General features: G+C 44.1%; 1 protein-coding gene across 2 annotated transcripts in view; it reads left to right on the forward strand.

The window, feature by feature from the left end:
- The window catches only part of EEFSEC (eukaryotic elongation factor, selenocysteine-tRNA specific), a 242,146-nt gene that overhangs the window by 92,704 nt on the left and 129,439 nt on the right, over positions 1-20,003 (forward strand). For both annotated transcript variants that reach the window (XM_087818685.1, XM_087818686.1), the window contains exons 3-4: positions 11,915-12,011; positions 14,455-14,619. In XM_087818685.1, coding sequence (XP_087674811.1) covers positions 11,915-12,011; positions 14,455-14,619 — 262 coding nt within the window. The remainder of the gene's footprint in view (positions 1-11,914; positions 12,012-14,454; positions 14,620-20,003) is intronic.

A 20,003-nucleotide genomic window follows, 5' to 3' on the forward strand; every position in this document is an offset into this window, starting at 1 on the left:
TAAGTATTGCTGCCCCAGCTTTTATTTTGTTTCCATGTGCATGAAATATCTTTCTCCATCTATTTACTTACAGTCTGCCTGTGTCTTTTGTTATGAGATAGGTCTTCTGTAGAAAGCATATATGTGTGTCTTGGTTTCCTATCCATTCAGCTACCTATGTTTTTTTCCCTTCATTTTTTCCCATCTCTACTGAGATATTTATGTTCACTGACATAAAAGATAATGTAAATTTAAGAAATACAAGGTGTTGATTTGATTATAAGTATATTGCAAAATGATTACCACTATGGTGTTAGCTAACACCTCCATCATATTATATAATTATCATTTTGTGGTGAGATCACTTAAAATTTACTGTCTTTACATGTGGGTTTGTTTGTTTGTTTAGTTTTAATCACACCCAAGGATATGTTGGTTTTTTAAAATTGATTTGAAAGAGAGAGAGAGAGAGAGAGGGACATTGATGAGAGAAAGAAACATCAATCAGGTTGCCTCCCATATGTGTCCCGACTGGGGATCGAACCCAGATCCTAGGTATGCACCCTGACTGGAATAGAACACTCAACCTTTTGATGTATGGGATGATGCTCTAAGCAACTGAGCTACCTGGCCAGGGCTATTTCTTAAATGAATTTATTGGGTTGCATTAGTTCACAAAATGATACAGGTTTCAAGTGTATAACTCAGTAAAACATCATCTGTACACTGCATTTTGCTCCCATCGCCCAAGCAAAGTCTCTTTCCATCCCCATTTTACCCCCCTTTGTCCATATCCACTTACCCCCCACTCCTCTTTCTCTGGTTGTCACCACACACTGTTGTCTGTGTCTGTGTGTTATTTATATATGGTTTTTTGCTTAATATTTTCACCTTCTTTCATCCAGTCCCTCAATCCCCCTCCCTCTGTGGATACACAGTCTTTTCTGTGTATCCATGCCTTTGTTTCTATTTTGTTCATCAGTTTGTTTTGTTCATTAGAGTCCACATATAAGTAAGATCATATGGTACTTGTCTTTCTCTCAGTGGCTTATTTCACTTGACATAATAATTTCCAGGTTCTTCCTAGCTGTTGCAAAAGGTAAGATTTCCTTTTGTTTTTTCTTTCTTTTTTTTCTTTTTTTTTTATGGCCAAGTACTCTACATTTTTTTATTTGAGAATTTAATCTATTTACATTTAAAGTGATTATTGATAGGTATGTCTTTATTGCTATTTTTTTTTAACTATGTTCCTCTTTTTTTCCCTTCTACTTAAAGTTAAGTCCCTTTTTTAAAAAAAAATTTTTTTTCCATTGGTTTTATAGAGAGAGGAAGGCAGAGGGTGAGAGAGAGAGAAACATCGATGAGAGAGAATTCATCGATTGGCTGCCTCCTGCACATCCCCCACTGGTTATTGAGCCCACAACCTGGTCAATTTCTGACCAGGAATTGAACCATCGACCTCTTGTTACATGGGACGACGCTCAACTAACTGAGCCACACTGGCTGGGCTAAAGTTAAGTCCCTTTAACATTTCTTGCAGTACTGGTTTGGTGGTAATTAACTCCTTTAGCTTTTTTTTTTTTTCCCTCATCTGGGAAGCTTTTTGTTTCTTCTTCATTGTTAAATGATAGCCTTTCTGGGTAGAGTTGTCTTGGTTGTAGGTCCTTGCCTTTCATCACTTGGAATATTTAGTGTCTATCCCTCCTGGCCTGAAATATTTCTATTGATAAATCAGCTGACAGTCTTATGGGAGCTCCCTTGTTCGTTACTAATTGTTTTTCTTTTGCTGCTTTTAAGAATTTCTATTTGTCTTTAACCTTTGTCATGTTAATTATGATGTATCTTGGTGTGGGCCTCTTTGGGTTCATCTTGTTTATAATTCTCTGTGCTTCCTGGACTTGTATGTCTCTTTCCTTCACCAGATTAGGAAAATTTTAAATCATTATTTCTTTAAATAGGTTTTTAATACCTTGCTCTCTCTCTTCTGCTTCGGGTACCCCTATGATGCAGATATTGTTACACTCATGTTGTCCCAGAGGTCCATTAAACTATCCTTATTTTTAAAAAGTGTTTTTTTTTCCTACTATGATTGGGCATTTTCTGCTACCTTGTCCTCAAACTCATTGATTAGATTCTTTGCTTCATCCAATCTGCTGTTTATTTTTTCCTAGTGTATTCTTCATGTCAGCTATCATATTCTTTGTTTCTCATTAGTCCTTTTTTATGATTTCTATGTCCTTTATAATGCTTGCTATTTTTTTGTGGAACTTCAAACTTCGTTTTTTGATTGTTTTGAACTCTTTCTGGTAGATTGCTTGCCTTCATTTCACTTAGTTTTTTTTCTGGGGATTTTTCCTGTTCTTTCCTTTTGTGCATGCGTGCGTGTGTGTGTGTGTGTGTGTGTGTGTCCTCTTATGTCTTCCTGTCTGTATTTGTTTCTGTGTGTTAAGTAGATCTGGTATGTCTCCCAGTCTTGGTAGGGTAGCCTTATATAATGAGTGTCTTTTGGAGCCCAGTGGCCCTCATCACTTGAGCTAGGTGCTCCAGGAATGTCCCTTGTGTGGGTTGTGTGGGCCTTTTTTCTGTAGTTAAGTCTTGTTGCTTTTGGCCTCTCATGAATCAGATTGATTCTCAGGCTGGCTGACTATGAGGATTGACCCTGACCACAGTGTACGAAGTACTGTGCAAGGGCTGACCCCACGAAGCGGAATTCACCCCAATAGGGTCTGGTGCCTGCTGAGATCTTCCTTTGAGTGTGCTGTTTGTGGAGCTTGGGTCATGCTCTGATGTGGCTCTGATGTGAAGCCCACCATTAGTTGTGTTTGTTCTGGGGCCTCTTGAGAGGGACTCTGGTACAGGCTAATATCAGTTGCTGCCTTTGTCTGGCCCTGGGCTACATGTTTGGAGCTACAAAGTGATCCACTGTTTGTTGTTTCCTCTGCTGGGCCTACGTGTGCATGGGAGGGGAGAAGCTGTGCACCAAGGCAGGCTTCTACCACTACTGAGTCTGGGGGCAGGTCAGCAAAAGTCCGACAGCACCCCAAGATTCTCCTCTGACTTGTGGCTGCCTATTAGGTTCAGTCACTGACAGAGCCTCTGGCAGTACGCAAGTTGTTTGAGGTAGGTTCTCAGTGAGTCACCAGGTTGTGGTGAGTGGTGTTCAACAGATTAATATAGATTCTAACTCAGTGCTAGTGCTGGGTCTGAGGCCACTTAGTAAAAGTCCCAGGGTATACCAAGGTCAGCTACCACCTTTGGGTGCATGTGAACCTTTGCAGTGGGGTGGAGTCTCATGTAGTTGTCAGCTCGAGGCCAGAAGAATTCATGATGCTTAAACAGACCAAAATTTGGCTCTGTGAAGTGTGGGTTCTGCACAGAAACAGTGGTACTTGTAGGGTATGCAATAGAAAAATGGCCCTTGCCTAGAGTCATACAACTCGGTCTCTCCCTGATTCTGCCCAGACCCCCTGGAGAGCCTTCCAAGAATGTGCATACCTTGGTTAGCTCAGCAGGGCAAGGCCACTGGGAGTTGTGTGTGTGACTGATGGATCTCTCATAGGGGTGCTGTGCCAGTGAGGCATGTGGCGGGAGGAATGGCTTCTGCTCCAGAGACACACAACTCAGTGAGCCTGCCTAGATCTCCTCAAGAGCCCTCCAAAAAATTCTGTACCATGGCTTCAGGCAGCTGACTTTTCCATAGGGTGTGAGCTCTGCAGGGTGGGGTACAAGGAGTTGGGAGGATGGTGCTAGTACATTCCTTTAGGCTGATATTGTATGGAGGGGAGTACCCGACCCAGGAAATACTGTCTGTAGGCTGTGTGGGAGAGGGACGCAGGACAGGGACCCTGGCAGCTGTCCCCTCAGCTCTTTCCCCAGAGCCTTTTCTCTGATAGAGCCCAGCATGAGTGTTCATGAATGAGATTTTGTGTATTGGCCCTTTAAGAGGACACTTGTGTTTCTAGCCAACTCCTGTCTCTCTGGTGGACAGAACCCCGAGTGATTTTCACAGTCAGATATTGTGTGGGCTCCTCTTCCTGGCTCTAGTGCTCCTGGCTTGGGAGCCTGGTATAGGGCTCAGGAGGGATCTTTGCAGCTGAGATATCCCTCTAGATTGTCAACCATCACACATGCATGCGGGGCCAGCCCTTTTCTCATCTCCACCCTTCCTGCCCACCTCGATGTGGCTTCTTCTGTAAATCCTTGGTGATAAAACTTCTGTTCATCTAGTCTTCAGTTGGTTATTTAGGTTAATTGTTCTGTAATTTAGTGGTAGTTTCCAGTTTAGTCCTGGGAGGTGGTGAATATAACTTCCACCTACTCTGCCATCTTGCATCCCTCCGTACTGCTTTCTTTTTTATTTTCAGGAGGGATTAATATTAATAAAGATGTTGTTATCAATTAACCCTTTGCCTACCATTTTTGCTACAAATAAGTCTTTAGTATGTATTGTATGTCTTTCCATTTTAGTTGCTTTTTTGACATGCAGAAGTTTCTAATTTGTATGTAGTCAAACTCTTTGATTGTTTTTCTTTGTGATTTATCTCTGAAAGCATTTAAAATTCTCTTGCATAAGCATTTATGAAATGTTAACAGAAATCAAAATAGGAGATAAAAATGTACTCACAATCTTCCCAGTGCATCAAATTAAAGTGTTTTTCCCTAGGATTCTTGTCAGTCTTTTCCACACATATACAATTTGAGGTAGTTGTCATCAGTACTTTGACACTGTTCTGTGTTCTAGCCTTTCTTTCTTTATTTTCGACTAAATGTTATCATCTGTCAATATCCTTGATGCATCTTTCTTCCAGACTCCCTCTGTGTTTCCTCTTGCTTTTTAAACACTTTCTATTTCCTTGTTTCTGTTTTAGCCAAAGACATCTGCTTAGAGCCCACTGGGGCTCTTTTGACCCTTCCTCCCTCCATGGGATTGAGTGGAATGCCCAATCTCAAGTGATTTGGCTGCTGCCAAGGAGATTCTTATAAGGTGTGCATTCCATACTGACTATGTGTCTGACTAGCTGTTTGGTCTTGGACAATTCACTTTCTCTCTCTGAGTTAATATCTCTTCTGTAAAATGGGAACTGGTAAGTTCAGCCTCACACCATTTGTTATGAGGGGGCATGTGACATGGAGCCTGGTGCATAGTAGTTACTTAGTAATAATAGCTGTAACGTGGAGCAACTGCTGTGTGCTTGGCACTGTACTAGGGATTTCCATAGAAAATCAGTCGGATCAAGGGATAGGTTTTGTGTCTGGCTTGACTGGTGAGAAAAAGAAGGCATAACAAATACTGGCTTTTTAAAATTCTATTCCAAACCTAAAACATATACTGTTTGTTTATGTCTTTTATGAGTTATATCTTTTATGAGTTATACAGTGTGTACACACACATACACACAGACATACACACACACTTTTTTTTTTTTTTTTTTTAACTTATCTGAGATAGTTTCTGTGATTTGTCAAAGGTTAGCCTACATTCAGATTCAGTATATCTGCGCCTGGCTCACCCCATTATGTACCACAACTGCTAGGGGAGTCTGGAGGACATGGTGGGGTGCTGGGAACAGGAGAAGCACTTGAATGTGCTCCAGGTCAGCTCCTGTCCTCTCTGAGCTGTGGGTCTGGGCTCAGGGCTCTTCTTCCGATCTTGGGTTGGAGCCCCTTGTTCTTCTGGAACCCAGGCACCAGTCTTGATCTGAAACTCAAGACAGGAAGGGCCTCTTGTACCCCAGGGGCTGCTGAACTATCCTTCTGCTGCTAGAAGCCAGGGTGCCCCAGTATGTAGCATGTTCAAGAAATCAGCAAGGCCAGCTTATCTTGAGCCTGGGAAAGGGCCAGACACCCAACTCCACAGATGTCTATGTTTTGCTATAATACATTGCCCAAGAGGGTTTGGATAAAAAATAATTGAATTTCTGAAAGCTTTATGGTTAATAGCTGGAATTCTCAGTGCATGCTTTTACCCTTTTCTTTCCCTCTGGGCCCGGGCTCATGGAGGGTAAGCAGAGACCTTGCAAATGTACTGAGCCCTGGCTTGTGGTTGGGGCGTGGTTTGTTGATATCAGTAGCTGGAGCACTTGTTTTGGATTGAGAATGGACTTTCCTCCTCCATGGGAGAGACCTGGACTCTGGACTCCTATAGACCAGCCACTTGCCCCCATGCTCCCTGGCAGATCTGTGCAAATCACTTGACTTCTCTGACAGTAAGGGTCAGAGTGCCTGCTCATGGGGTGTTAAGGTTGCACAGAGAGTACCCAACAGTGTTAGCACAGAACAAGCGTTTAGGCAGCAGTTTATCTTCTTTTCCCTTGTTTCTTTTCTGTCTCTCCTCAGTGTTTTTATGTCTTTCCCTTTTCTCTCCTCACTATTCCCCACCCCCTTTCCCTTTCCAAAATCTCTTCTCTCCCTCTGGGTATTATCCTTCCCAAGACAGATATCTAAGTCCTGACATTTATCCACTGGCAACATGGCCTATCTGAGCGGCTCTGGACTTGATTGGTGAGTGGATCTCAGGCCCTGTCTGGAATTTCCCCGTGAAGTTGTATCATCTCATCACACTGACCTTTGGGCAGCCAGTGGCTCCCGAGATTGTTTAATTTGCTCCTTAAGGAATTTTAGCTTCTCAGAGTTACTTCCTCTCATCTTAAAAAAAAAAAAAAAAATCTGATTTTCTCTAAGTGCTCACCCCCAGACAGGCTAGGAGCACTGTGGTATAGAATCAAAGACCAACTGAACCAACCCCCACTCCACCAAAGGAATGAACTGTTCACTTGGGCAAGAAAGACCAACCAGTGGAATAAGTAACAGTGGGGGAAGATTTGCCTAGAAGTTAAAGACTAGAGCTAAAGTGGCTTCCTCAGAGAAGCATGAGGGCTTCTGAGAAACGCGAATTTCCTTCTGGCCTGGGGAGCCATGAATTTGAATTGGTTTAAGAAGGGTAAATAACTAAGCAGAGGTGAAGTTCACAATATATGATACAGGTCAGGAAATTGACCTCTCAGAAGTGATGCGCATGGCTGCACTCTGCCCTCATTCTAAGGATGGTTTCCAAGCTCCCCACACTGCTTTTCCACATGTTAACTTATTTGGTATGAGAGACAACCCTGCAACGTAGGTCATGCTGTCTACTGTTGGACAGGAAAGTGGAAGTTGAGGGAGGTAGAATAATAAGGTAGATGTGGATTGGAAATTAGTCCTGGGTTTCTTGCTCAAAGTCCCATCCTCTGTGCCTTGCCTCAAGTTGCCTGGGTTAGGTTTGGATAGGTAGAGGAGAGAGAGCTGAGGGCAGCAGTGGGAGAAGAGTTTGGCATTGGGCAAGAACTTGAGTTTCTACCTGTGTTTCCAGGGGATTTGGAGAGGTGAGGTTTTGTAGGAAGACTGGGGCAGATCATAGAGGGCATTGTGCACAAACCTTGGCACATGTCATCAGAGTGCAGGGAGCTCTTAGAAGACAGAAGTCTAGGGAGAGAAGAGCTGGACTCTCAGGGAGCTCTTGAGAGCGACCTACAGTGGATAGGGGAGGAAGAAGGGCCTCTCTAGGAGGCAAGGGTCATTGAGGGCCATGGGAGTAAAGGTTTGGGGTTGTGGGGAAGGAGGGTAGGCAGCTCACTTTAGGTCCAAAAATACAAAAGATTCAAAGTGAAAGGACGGAAAAAGGTAATCCATGTAAATAATAACCAAAAGGGTAACTATCCTAAGACAAAATAGATTTTAAATTTAAAAAGTTACAAGAGACAAAAAGGGACATTATATACTGATAAAAGATTCAAGACAGCAAGACGATAAAATGAAAATTATAACATTTATTCACCTAATGACAGAGCATCAAAATATATGTGCAAAACTGACAGAATTGAAGGTAGAAATAGTTCTACAACAATAGTTGGAGATTTCAATACTGTACTCATATTAATGGATAGAGCAACCAGACAGAAAATAAGTAAGAAAATAGAGGACCTAAATAGCACAATAAACAAACTAGATCTAATAGACGATACAAAACAGTGTACCCAGCAACAATAGTGCATACATTCTTCTCAATTGCATATGGGACATTTTTCAGGATTGACCATGTGTTAGGCCACAAATTAAGTCGCAGTAGATTAAAAAGATATCACACAAAGTATCTTTTCTGACCACCACAGGATGAAGTTAGAAATCAATTATAGAAGTAAAATTGGAAAATTCAAAAATTTGTGGAAATTAGAAACACTTAAACAAACAATGGATCAAAGAAGAACTCACAGGGGAAATTAGAAAATACTTAGAGATTAATGGTAACAAAAACATAACATACAGCAAAAGCAGTGCTAAGGTGGAAATTTATAGTTATAAGCTATCTCTTACATTAAAAAACAAGAAGGATCTGAAATCAACAACCCAACTTTACATTTTATGGAACTAGAGAAAGAACAAACTAAACCCAAAGGTAGCAGAAAGAAGTTAATAATAAAGATTAGAACAGAGATAAAAGAGAATAAAAAACCAGTAGAGAAAATCAATGAAACCAAAAGTTTGTTCTTTGAAAAGATTAATAAAATTGTCAGACCATTAGACAGATGGATTAAGAATAAAAAAGACTCAAGTTACTAAAATCAAAATGAAATTGGGGATATAACTACTAAATTCTACATAAAGAAGAAGGATAATAAGAGAATACTATGAACAATTGTACACCAACAAATGGATAACCTAGATGAAATGGAGAAAATCCTAGAAACACAAAACCTACCAAGATTAATCTGAAATGAGCCAGAGCTTTATGCACAAAAATGTTCCTCACAGCATTACTTACAGTAGCACAAAATTGGAAACCACCCCAGTGATGCAAAGTACTTTGTGTTGCCCTCCCAATTAAAATGAGGTTTATTCACCTCAAACCTGTCAGAATGTCTGTCATCAATAAATCAACAAACAGGTGCTGGTGAGGATGTGGAGAAAAGAGAACCCTCCTGCACTGTTGGTGGGAATGCAGACTGGTGCAGCCACTGTGGAAAGCAGTATGGAGTTTCCTCAAAAAATTAAAAATGGAACTGCCTCATGACCCAGCAATCCCACTTCTGGGAATATATCCAAAGAAACCCAAAACACTAATTCAAAAGAATATATGCACCCCTATGTTCATCACAGCATTATTTACAAAAGCCAAGATTTGGAAGGAGCCTAGGTATCCATCAGCAGATGAGTGGATAAAACAGCTGTGGCACATTTACCTAAGGAAATGCTACTCAGCCATAGAAAAGAAGGAAACCTTACCTTTTGTGATAGCGTGGATGGACCTGGAGAGTATTATGCTAAGTGAAATAAGCCAGTCAGAGAAAGACAAATACCATGTGATTTCACTTACATGTGGAATCTAATGAATAAAATAAAATAACAAACAAAACAGATTCATAGAGAACAGACTGACAGTGTCAGAGGGAAGGGGCTTGGGGGGCTGGATGCAAAAGGTGAAGGCATTAAGCAAAAAAACCCCCCAAAAAACCCAACCAAACTCCTCATAGACACAGCAGTATAGTGATTGCCAGAGGGATAGAAGGGTGGGGGGAATTAGAAGAGGGTAGAGGGGGGATAAATGGTGACGGAAGAAGACTTGACTTTGGGTGGTGAACACATAATACAATATACAGATAATGTATTCTAGAATTGTACACTTGAAACCTATATAATTTTATTAACCAATGTCACCCAAATAAATCCAACAAGAATTTTTTTTTAAATGAGAAAAAAGAGGTTTTTGTTAAGTAGGGCTTCCTCAGAAACAGTTTTTATTAACTCTTTTTTCTTGTATATGGGTTACACTCTTGCTTCCTTGTATTTATTGTGAATTTTTGTTGAATACTTGACATTTAAAGTAATATAATATGGCAGTTCTGGAAATCAGATTTTCCTCTTCCCCCACATGTCCATAGTTTGTTGTTATTATTTGCTTAGTGACTTTTGTAAACTAATTCTATAGAGTCATGTGTGATCACTGAAGTCTCTGCCTAGTTAGCTTAGTTGTCAACTAATAATTAGACAGAAATTTACTTAAATGCCTGCAACCAATATGTCTCCCAATCTTTGCCAAAGGTCTCTATGTACATGTTGGGGCATGTTTTTAATGCTCAGGCAGGCACTTAACACACTGCCTTAGCTCTCAAGGTGACCCACAGCTGAGAGTTTAGGGCCTTCCATCTTTTTTGATCATGCACAGTGCCTTGGGCATGCCCATGGCCCTATGCCTGCAAGTACCCTTCTAGATTCCTAGGAATCTAAGCTTTTTGGTCAGCCTGTTGTTTGCTTAACTGTTATCTTCTGCGTCAGGCATATGTTAAACAATTGCCTCTGATTATTTTCAACAAATGTCTCCCCCTCTCCCCAAGGCTGTTCGCCTCCAAAGCAGGTCAAATAAAGATAGCCTGGCAAGTAGGGTCTCCCTGAGAACTGCCAGATAGGAAAAATAATGACAATTCTTGGGGAGAGGGGCTTTGATGTAATTCAAACCCATTCTCCACCCTTTAGTGGCCGTCAGCCTCCTGTTGCCACTGTCTTTGCAGATGTTGGTTATTAAGGCTACGGTAGAGTAGGGGAGAGGTGAATAGGTATAAAGCAAATTAAAATTCCACAAAGCTCTCATATTCTTACTGAGATTGAGGTTTTTCTCGAGTAAACATTCCACAGATTGCCACAAGCCTTTGGTTAATTTCTAGAGTTCTGAAAAAGTTTATTCTGATAATTTTGCCAGTGTTCTTACTGCTTTTATGGAGAAGAGTCTTTTTGAATGTCCTTACTCTTATCATTTTGCTGATTTTTCAGTGTATGTAGAGTCTTAGACTTACACCCCGTGAATTTATCCCAAAGCAAGGCAAAAAAAAAAAAAAAAGTCAGTCATGTCTACCAACATGTTTATCACTGTGCTATTTTATAATAGTGAAAAGCTTGAAGTGTTCTAAATGAGTAATGTAGGGGGGCACGGAAATTCTGGGTTACACTATTATGCAGCTGTTAAAAATGAAATAGGAGGCCTAGGGAGTGGGAGGCTAACATAGAAGTTGTGAGCCTTGGTTCTAGGGTCAGATGGGCTGGATTGGAGTTTGGCTCTGAGATTTATAGCCAATGACTTGGAGCAAATTAATTCACCTCTCTAATCCTTGGTTTCTCATCTATAAAATGGTGACAGTTCTAAAGTGTTATTGTGAGGTTTCCATGAAAGTGTCCTTGGTATATGCTTGGCTCAGCGAAGTGAGTTACTATCGTTGCAGTTGCTGTCATTCAACAGAAAATTCTTTATGATATCATGGCAAATATACCAGGATATGAAATTGTGTGCATACAATACCAAAATATGAAAAATATAATCCCTAGGCAATGTGTTGAAAAACCAAGGTTGGAAGAAAGCACACCACACCACACCACAATTATGGGATTATGGGCTGTATATTTTCCCTTTTTTTCCTGAATGGAAAAGATAAATAAGTCTCTTAAAGAAAATGGGTCTGCCTCGGAAGGTCCCAGGAGGAATGGACTCCATTAAACTGGGATGGTGCAGGTGAGCTCCCAGGTGCATCTCCAGGGATTTTTGGTCACTGGTATTTCCCGAGACTCTGTAGGAGGTTAGAAGGTATTTATTGGTCTTCTTTAAGGGGTCTCTAATTCAGAGGCCTGGTGGCCAGGGTTTACTGCTGTCTCCTCAGGGAGGGTTCTGAAAGTGGAAGTTAAAACCTAGGCGCAGCCTTTTAAATTGTGTTGTTCAATATAAGGCATTTCCCTTTGGGGCCCCCATTTCCTCATCTGCTAAGTGGAGTATGGTGGCACTCTTTTTTTAGGCACTCTTGAGAGGAGGAAAGGAGAGAACACCTGTAGTGCTTGCTGGTCTGCCAGCTGCTCACAGATGTGTTCTGTATCCATGCTGACGGTCTCTCTAAGGTGGGAACTTGTTTTTCTGTTCCAGGTTCCGAGGCGCACCTATTATACCTGTGGCGGCCAAGCCTGGGGGACCAGAGGCCCCTGAAACAGAAGCTCCACAGGGCATCTCGGAGCTCATTGAGGTACTTTCAACTTGAAGCCAGGTTGGTCTCTGGCCCCAGCTCTACTCAGGCAGGTTCTTTTGTGTCCTGCACAACCTGAGAGAGACAGCCTCCACAAGAAGATTCTGTGGTGGTTCCTTTAATGTCCCTTCCCCCTGCTCCCCCCAGCTTAATGCAGCTTCCCTCACCTCCCTCAGAAAGTTAATCCCAAACAGAATTGAAGGCCTCCACCCTTCTAAGCCTTTCTTTTTTCTTTCTCTTGTCAGACACCTCCATGCAGACAAAGCAGCTCCTGTCAGTCTAGAACTCTGGGGCCAAGTCATCTGTTCCAGTCCTTCACATTGTACCAGCTCCTCCAGTGTGTCTTACCTGGGCTGGTGTGAGCCCAGTGAGCTGGGGGAGATGGACCAGTGAGCCAGGGGAAGGAGATGGGCCCAGGAGCAGGGGCAGTGCAGCTTAGGTCTTGTGGCCTCTGCCAAAGCACTGGAGGCTTTATCTTCTGAAGCCATGGGCCTGAGGCTCAGTTGTTCCTCCAGACTGGGTAGTAGTAGACAGAGGGAGGGAATGCAGCCATCCACAAGGTGCCCAGGGCAGCCAGCAGGCAGGGTGGTAGTGATGCTGCTATGAAAATGGCAGTAAGACTGGGGACTGTAGTGTCTCTCTGCTGAACACTTGGGGCAGTTCAAAGGGTTGGAGTGGTGAGGTACATTGACTCTAGGGTGGGTTGCAGTGCTCGCCCCACCACCTGCTCTCTCTGTGACCTTAGGCACATGACCTGCTCTCTTTTGCCTCAGTTCCCTCAGAGAAGATAATAATAGCACCACTTCCCTTGTGGAATAGGTGTGAGAGTTAAATGAGTTAATGTGCATAATGTGCTCGGAGCAGTGGTATATCAGTTTACTGTGATGGTGAGATATGATTATCACATACCAGGCACTGTACTAAGATCTTTATATACAAGATCATAACATTCACAGTGACCCTGAGAGGCTTAAATTTTTTATCTCTATTTTACCTAGGAAGTGTCTGAGATTCAGAGAGGTTAAGTAACTTGCCCATGGTCTCACAGCAAGTATGTGATGGAGCGGGGATTAAAACCCCAGGTTGGTTGTGGGGTGGGCTTTGGCGTCTGCCTGGATCCACAGAGCCAAGATCAGGTGTGACCGTGTGCTACCACTGCTTCTATGGTGCTGATCTTGTTGACTTAGCAAAACCAGTATTTTCTGGGTAAGGCTTTTGTTACTTTTTTCACCAGCTCCAGAGAGTACTGGCCTGGGAGCTTGGGACAGTTGTATTTGTTAAAGCAAAACCCACAAAAATACTGTTATAAAAGATGTTCATATATTCCTTTAGAAGCCTCTGTGTAAGTCTCAGGCCAAGCCTGTTTTGAATCTTTTGTCTTTTTCCAAAAGGATTGTTATCACAAGAATAAGAATTTGGAACATTTACTACCGAATACATTTTTGATAGGAAGTAGCAAAAGAAAAGGAGTAATGTGGTCTTTATTTTTACTTGTTTGGTGGTAGTTGGTTCTGACACCACCTCCGAGCACATAGATCGCGTGAGGAAAGTGCGCAGGTTAAGGATGAAGCATGTGGAAAGAGTCAGCAGAGAAAGAAAAGCAGGAGCACAAACTGGGGCAGCACTGGCCCTTTGCAGACTTTAGATCATCCCTCTGTCTCTGCGGGGGTTGGAGAAGTGGCCTTCACCCCTCCACCCTACCAAACACAGGCACTTGCTTCTGGGAACAGCCTTGCTCTCCCCAAATCCTTCAGTTTTCCTTCAGTCACTTGTCCTCTCAGGTGAGAGACCAGCTGCTGGAGATACTTGGAAGTACTCACAGCCCCAGGAGGGGCAACAACAAATGATCACAGTAGCATGTTAACTGCAGCGATGGGGAGTAGGGAATGCAGCCTTACATAAAGGGCAGCAGAGCCTTCCCAGAGGCGATGCTGCCCATTTGCCCTCCTGGGAGAATATAAGGGTGAGGCTAAAGAGGGTGGTGAACTTCTGGGCCTGCCAGCAGCTGGTGTCTAGTGAGAAAGGGCAAGTGTGGGACACTAGGCCTCGGCAATACCTAGGGGCTAGAAGACAAAAAGTTTTAAATTCCACAGGCATCAGGAGGATGGAAACGCATGAGGCCAGGGAGCAATGTGACCAAGGATGTCCTGTAGCAGGCTGCCCCTGCTGCAGTGTAGGTGACGGCCTGCAGGCCTGGCCTGCTAGGAGACTTTGCAGTAATCCCATTGGGAGAGGATAGCTGAGGCTTCTCCAAGTGTTGTTTGCCTTTGCACTGAGGGACAGAACTGAGAGCATGGCAGAAGTTTGGAGTGTAGTCAGGAAGTTGTCTGTTTCTGATCTTTGGGGCTAGCTTGCCTGCGCACTCTCACACCCTGTACCCTCCTCTGCCCCGCCCCATCCAGTCCTCTCCTGACAGAGTGTCGCACCAGCATCTCTTTTCTAGCTCCTGACGTCCCAGATTTCCATCCCAACGAGAGATCCTTCGGGACCATTCCTCATGTCTGTGGACCACTGTTTCTCCATCAAAGGCCAGGGCACTGTGATGACAGGGACCATCCTCTCAGGCTCCATCAGCCTCGGCGACAGTGTGGAGATTCCTGCCCTCAAGGTCAGTCTTCCCTTGTCCTTTCTTTTGCCCTCTCTCTCTGGTGAAGGGAAAGGGATGATCTCTTTGTCTCTAGCTACTGAGCCTGTTGGGTCTGCTCCCTGGGACTGTCCAGCTGGCTCTGCTCTACTCTATCTCCTTTCATGCCTTGCCTGGATTCTAGAACTATCACTACCCTAATTCTTATAATAGCAGTCATTTTTGGAGGCCATCATGTGCCTTAAAGCTCATCCTTTATATCCTCCCAAGGCTCATCCTTATGGCTCATCCTTTATGTCCTTTATAGATAATGAAACTGAGGCTCCAGAAGGTGCATTGGGCTCAGGACCACATGTTCAACAAGTGAGGTGCTAGGTGTAAACCCCCTTTCTACAAGCTTCCTGTGTCAGGGTGCCAAGTACATATGGACTGATTTCTGGGCACCTTTTGCTTAATCACAAAAATTTCAAATTTTAAGCACAATTAGAATCTTGTGTTGCTCAGTCATACAGTCTGAAAGACATCTCGATGAGTTTCACACTCCTAGTGACCGCTAGCAGATGCCATGTCATCTTCTGGAGACCTGTGAAAAGGATAGACAGCTGGGTGTCTTTCCGTCTCCCCCACCTTTTTGTAACTTCTGGCTGGCTTCAATTTAAAAGATGTCCAGTGGCCTTGATGTTTCTCTTCTTCATGGGGCTTTTCTTATGGCTTTGGTTTACTGAAGAGGAAAAATGTATAGCCCCCTGCCTGCCTGATTCCTTCAGGGGGAATATGGTGGGGAACAAGGCTAGTTAGAACTAGGAAGACCCTACCAGGAATTCAAGGTCCTGGGCAGTTCTCTAGTTCTAGAAGAACCGAGAGTACAGGGACGTGGTGGCATGCACTTGGTCTTGTGTATACAGCCAGGGACAGTGCCAGCTGCTGATGTACTCATAGCCCTAGATGAATGAATTCACTTTGCATGCTAACTGGGAATTCTTTTGGGAGGGCTGTGTTGATATGGCTCGTTAGCTATATTACGGTCTGCCAGAGAAACAGAACCAAAAGTATGTGTATGTATATATTTTGCACAGAGAGAGGGATGCATTTTAAGGAATTGGCTCACATGATTGTGAGTCCTTGGCAAGTCCAAAATCTGCAGGGTGAACCGGCAAGATGGAGACCCAGGGAAGAGTTACAATTTGAGTCTGAAGGCTGGCAGAATTTCTTCTTCTTCTAGGGAGGTCAGTCTTTTTCTATTCAGGCCTTCACTGTGGAAGGTCACCTGCTTTATTTAGTCTATTTAAATGTTAATCTTGTCACAGAAACATTGGGATAATGCTTGACCAAATATCTGGGTACACTGGCACAGCCATGTTGACACATAAAATTCACCATCACATTGGGACAAAGAGGGCCATGGTTGTAGTATCTGCCCTGAGCAAGGGGAGGGCAAGGGAACAGCTGTGCCTTGTGTTGGCCGTTCCTGATCTAGGACAGCCACAGAGGATATAGGAAAGGGGCATTTCAGGGGTGAGAGGAATGGTCAGGGCTTCCCCAGTAAAGAAAATCTCAGATTTAAATCTCCCCTCTCCACTCATTTTATGGTATTGTGACTGTTGCTTCCTCCTGTAGAAGTGAAGGTACAGGGAAGAGTCTCCTGACCAGGAAGAACCAACCAAAGAAAAGCTTTTATAGGCCTGAGGCTGGCCAGGTTCCAGGGCTCCCTGGTGTGGCAGCAGGAGTTGGAGGGTGAGGCCCTGCCCTTCTGAGTCCTAGGGACTTCTCTGACACTGTGGGCCATCATTCCCTCCACTGGCTGTTCTGGATCCTCCTCTGAAGATCATTAGCTCTTGATTAAATCAAATCCATGTTGTGCAGGGATGAAGTATAAATCTTAAAAAATAAAGCACAGAATTATGAAAATAAACTAAACATATTTAACAAAGTTAAGACTATAATAGTGACTGTGTGTTAATTCTTAGCTGGAATAGAGAATGAATCAAATGCTAAGTTTCTTTCCATTCTTTGTGCTCCCTTGGACCCCTTGGGACCACCCTAATCTAACATCCCTCTGCCCTGGGAGAAGACATGTCTGCAGCCTGGAAGAGCAGCTGGGAGTAGGAAGGAGGTGTGAGGAGATGGCTCTGTGGGAGACAGACTTTGAATTGGGAGTACCTGACGCTCTAGAGGGAAGAAAAGGTGTGTGATGATAGGATCAGGGGCTGCAGTGCTGGGACCAAGGGTATGGGAGAGGGCCGAAACAGAGTTAGTCAGCCATGTTAAGTAGACAGGGATGTTTGAGTGGGGATGTGTTCTGAGGTCTTTGGCGACTCTTCTTGCCCTTATAAAGATGGAACTTGCCTATTGGATATGTGGAAGGTGCTTGGCAAACATAAATTTAATACTCTTCTTGTTTTTGTGTACCTATTTCCCCCCAGCCTACTTTTCAACCCTCTTAGTATCAATGTCTGTATGACTTTCTGTTTTACTAGTCAACGAAAGCAGAACTGTAAGCAATGAACTTGGATATTTGGCTGAGGAGTTTTCCAAGCAAAATATGGAGGGTGCAGCCTGGTTCTCTTTTGCTGCTTGTAGTGAATGTGAGAGGAAAGGAATGGATTGAAGAAGGAACTGTTAGCAAAAAGGAACTAGCACTTGATGATTTGGGAGGGTCTCGGCCTGTCCAAATTCCAAAGGATGCTACAGGTAGGGAATTCTCTTTGAGGAAACATGCTCTGATGAAAGACCAAGGGCAAGGCTGGATAGCTTTTGCTGAAGAGATGAGGTGTGTGACTCAAGGATCTAATCAAACATCTCAACAGAAGCTCAGGGGAGTTAAGCAACTAGACAGCAGAGCCAGTGTTTGAAGTCATTCATCCAGTTCCAAAGACTAGGCTCTGTCTTTACCTGCTGCTCCGGAAGCCCCCAAGGAGACTTTAGAGCCAGTGGTATTCATCTCCTCTGGACAAGGACCCCCCAACCTCCTGAGCAGCTTTGTAAGTGCCCTGCTGACGCCTCTCCCTTGTCATGGAGCTCCTGAGGTTCCGAGCTCCTGACCTCTCACCCCTGCTCTCCACTAACCAAATTGGCAACTAGTGCCTGTTGTACACTGGGGACATTGCAGGGTAGGACTTTAAACTAGATGACCCTCCTCCCAAACCCAGTGACATCCCTGTCAGATTTCACTAATTGACTTGGACACATCTGACCACTTGAACTCCCTCAGAGGCAGAGCACAGCCATTCCAAATAAATGGTTGCATTCCCCTCCTGGCCAGGGCTTTCCTGCCAGAGCTTGTCAGACCCTGGCCCCTATTTCTGCTGCCCATGTTTGTTCCCAGCTGGGGCCCATTAGCTGATTGAGGGAATGCTGGGGAACAGGGAATGAAGGAGAAAAACCAGATCCCATTTAGACCTCAGAATGGTCTAAACGCCAGACACCCTGAGATTCACCAGCCTCTCTTCAGGCTTCTTGGCTCTCTCCATCCTCAGCCTGGGAAATCCCTCTGGTAAGATTTGATCTTGGGATTTAGGCTAGTGATGTTTCCAGTGATGACTGGCTATCAGTGTTGTAACATCCGAAACTATCAGAGCCACAGACCGTGGAGAAAGAGAGGTCTGGGAATTCAGAGGGACCACAGCAAGTTACCCAGCTTCTCTGTGTTTCACTCACTCCTCAACTTAGAGACCCCTGTGTGTTGGCTAATGTCCCGGGCCTCTGGAAGCAGGGCAGAGGGGTGTGGTGCCACCTTGGGATGATGGGTAGCAAGTCCCTAGCACATAGGAGGCTGATACTCTTGTCATCTTTATTGTTGCCATTCAATATGACTTTCATGTGGAATTTCTGTTTTGGGTTCCAGATGTAGTAAATGTCAGGGTTCTTCCTGGTTGTAAGGAAATAGTTCTTCTCAGGGTCCCTTAGTGAGTTATTGAAATGGGAACATGTTTATTTATAGGCCCCATGGTCCACTGTGACTTACCTGTTTTTCCTCAACCTACTCTTTGAACCTCTTGGTATCAATGGCTGTATGATTTTCTGATTTACTAGTCAGGGAAAGCAGAATTTGTAAGCAATGAATTTGGATATTTGGCTGAGGAGGGCCTTGCCATCAGACTCTTTCCCTCCTACCCTGGGAGCACTGCTTATATCCAGCCCCCCTGGCTCACCCTGGGACCACTGCCAGATCCCATTCCCTTCCCTGCCTTGTGCACTAGCCTCCCTAACCCAGCCTCAATTAGCTGGTGGGTCACCCTCATCTCCAGGATAAAATCTAAAGTGATTTGTGTGACCCAGAAGGCTGAGCATGATCTCGCTTTTGTCACCTTGCCAGCCTGTTTCTTATTCCAGAGCCACACAAGATCACTCCTGCTTTTAGTGTATTAGGCAGGACTCTGGTCACAAGTGACAGAACTCTAACTTACACTGGCTTTAACATGATAGGGGGTACATTGGCTCAGTTACTGAGAAGCCTGGGTTGGGAGGACTCTGGTGCCCCCCTCCAGATGTGTTTTGTGCAGGCCACTGTTTGTGGCCTAGTCCCACAGCACTGACTTCTCATTTCTTCCCTTTCAAGTTTAGGGTATAGTGGGCTATATTCTAGTGATTAGCTACTCAGAAGATGGACCCAGTCAATGAGGTTGCTCCTCCCCTGCCAGTGACTGGTTACCCAGTTCTGGCCAATGAGGTGTGAAATCTCCTGGGGGTTGGGGAGAAGTATCCTTGCCTCTAGGAAATTTACCCCAGGAAAAGACGTTTCTTCTGCCACTGGATACTGAAGGGGGAGGGGTGTGAGGCTTGGACTTGAGGGGGTAAGCAACCTTCTTGTTACCAGCATGAGGGGGAGGCGAGCAAAAAGAGGCCAGAGGAAAGAGGAAAATGGCTGAAAGCAGTGCCTGAACCCTGATGGGCTTGGTGTTGGGACAGAAATTACATTCCCCTACTGTTCAGTCTGGCTTGTTTGCTCCTTGGGATAGAAGGAGAAGGCTTCTTTTTCCAGGGGTTATCAACAGTTATGAAGTGGAATATCCTTGGCCTGGCTGGACCAGGAGCTCATCCCTGTGGCCAGGATGAGTGCCACACTCTGGGCAGGCTGATTACATGTCTGATCCTGAAGCTGGGGCAGGGGTTGGAAAGGTTCCCAGAGGAAGTTGGGGCACAATCACTAGAAAATAGATGTTGGGCAGGCAAAACTGAGGTGTCCAGTACTTCATGGTTTCATGTGTCCATGTCTCGGTAGCCTGGGCCCTGGTCAAAGGGGCTGAGCTTAAGTCCTTCCCCATCACTTACTTCCTGGGACAGTTTCTTCACCTCCCAGAGCCTGTTTTTGGTGAGCTACTCATGAAGATTTGAGGACATTCATATAATGTGCTTGTAGTGGCACCGCTATCTTTATCATTTTTATTATCACATGCCACTCTGAATCT

The sequence above is a fragment of the Miniopterus natalensis genome, chromosome 7 (assembly GCF_054644295.1).
Source record: "Miniopterus natalensis isolate mMinNat1 chromosome 7, mMinNat1.hap1, whole genome shotgun sequence".
Classification (NCBI taxonomy): domain Eukaryota; kingdom Metazoa; phylum Chordata; class Mammalia; order Chiroptera; family Miniopteridae; genus Miniopterus; species Miniopterus natalensis.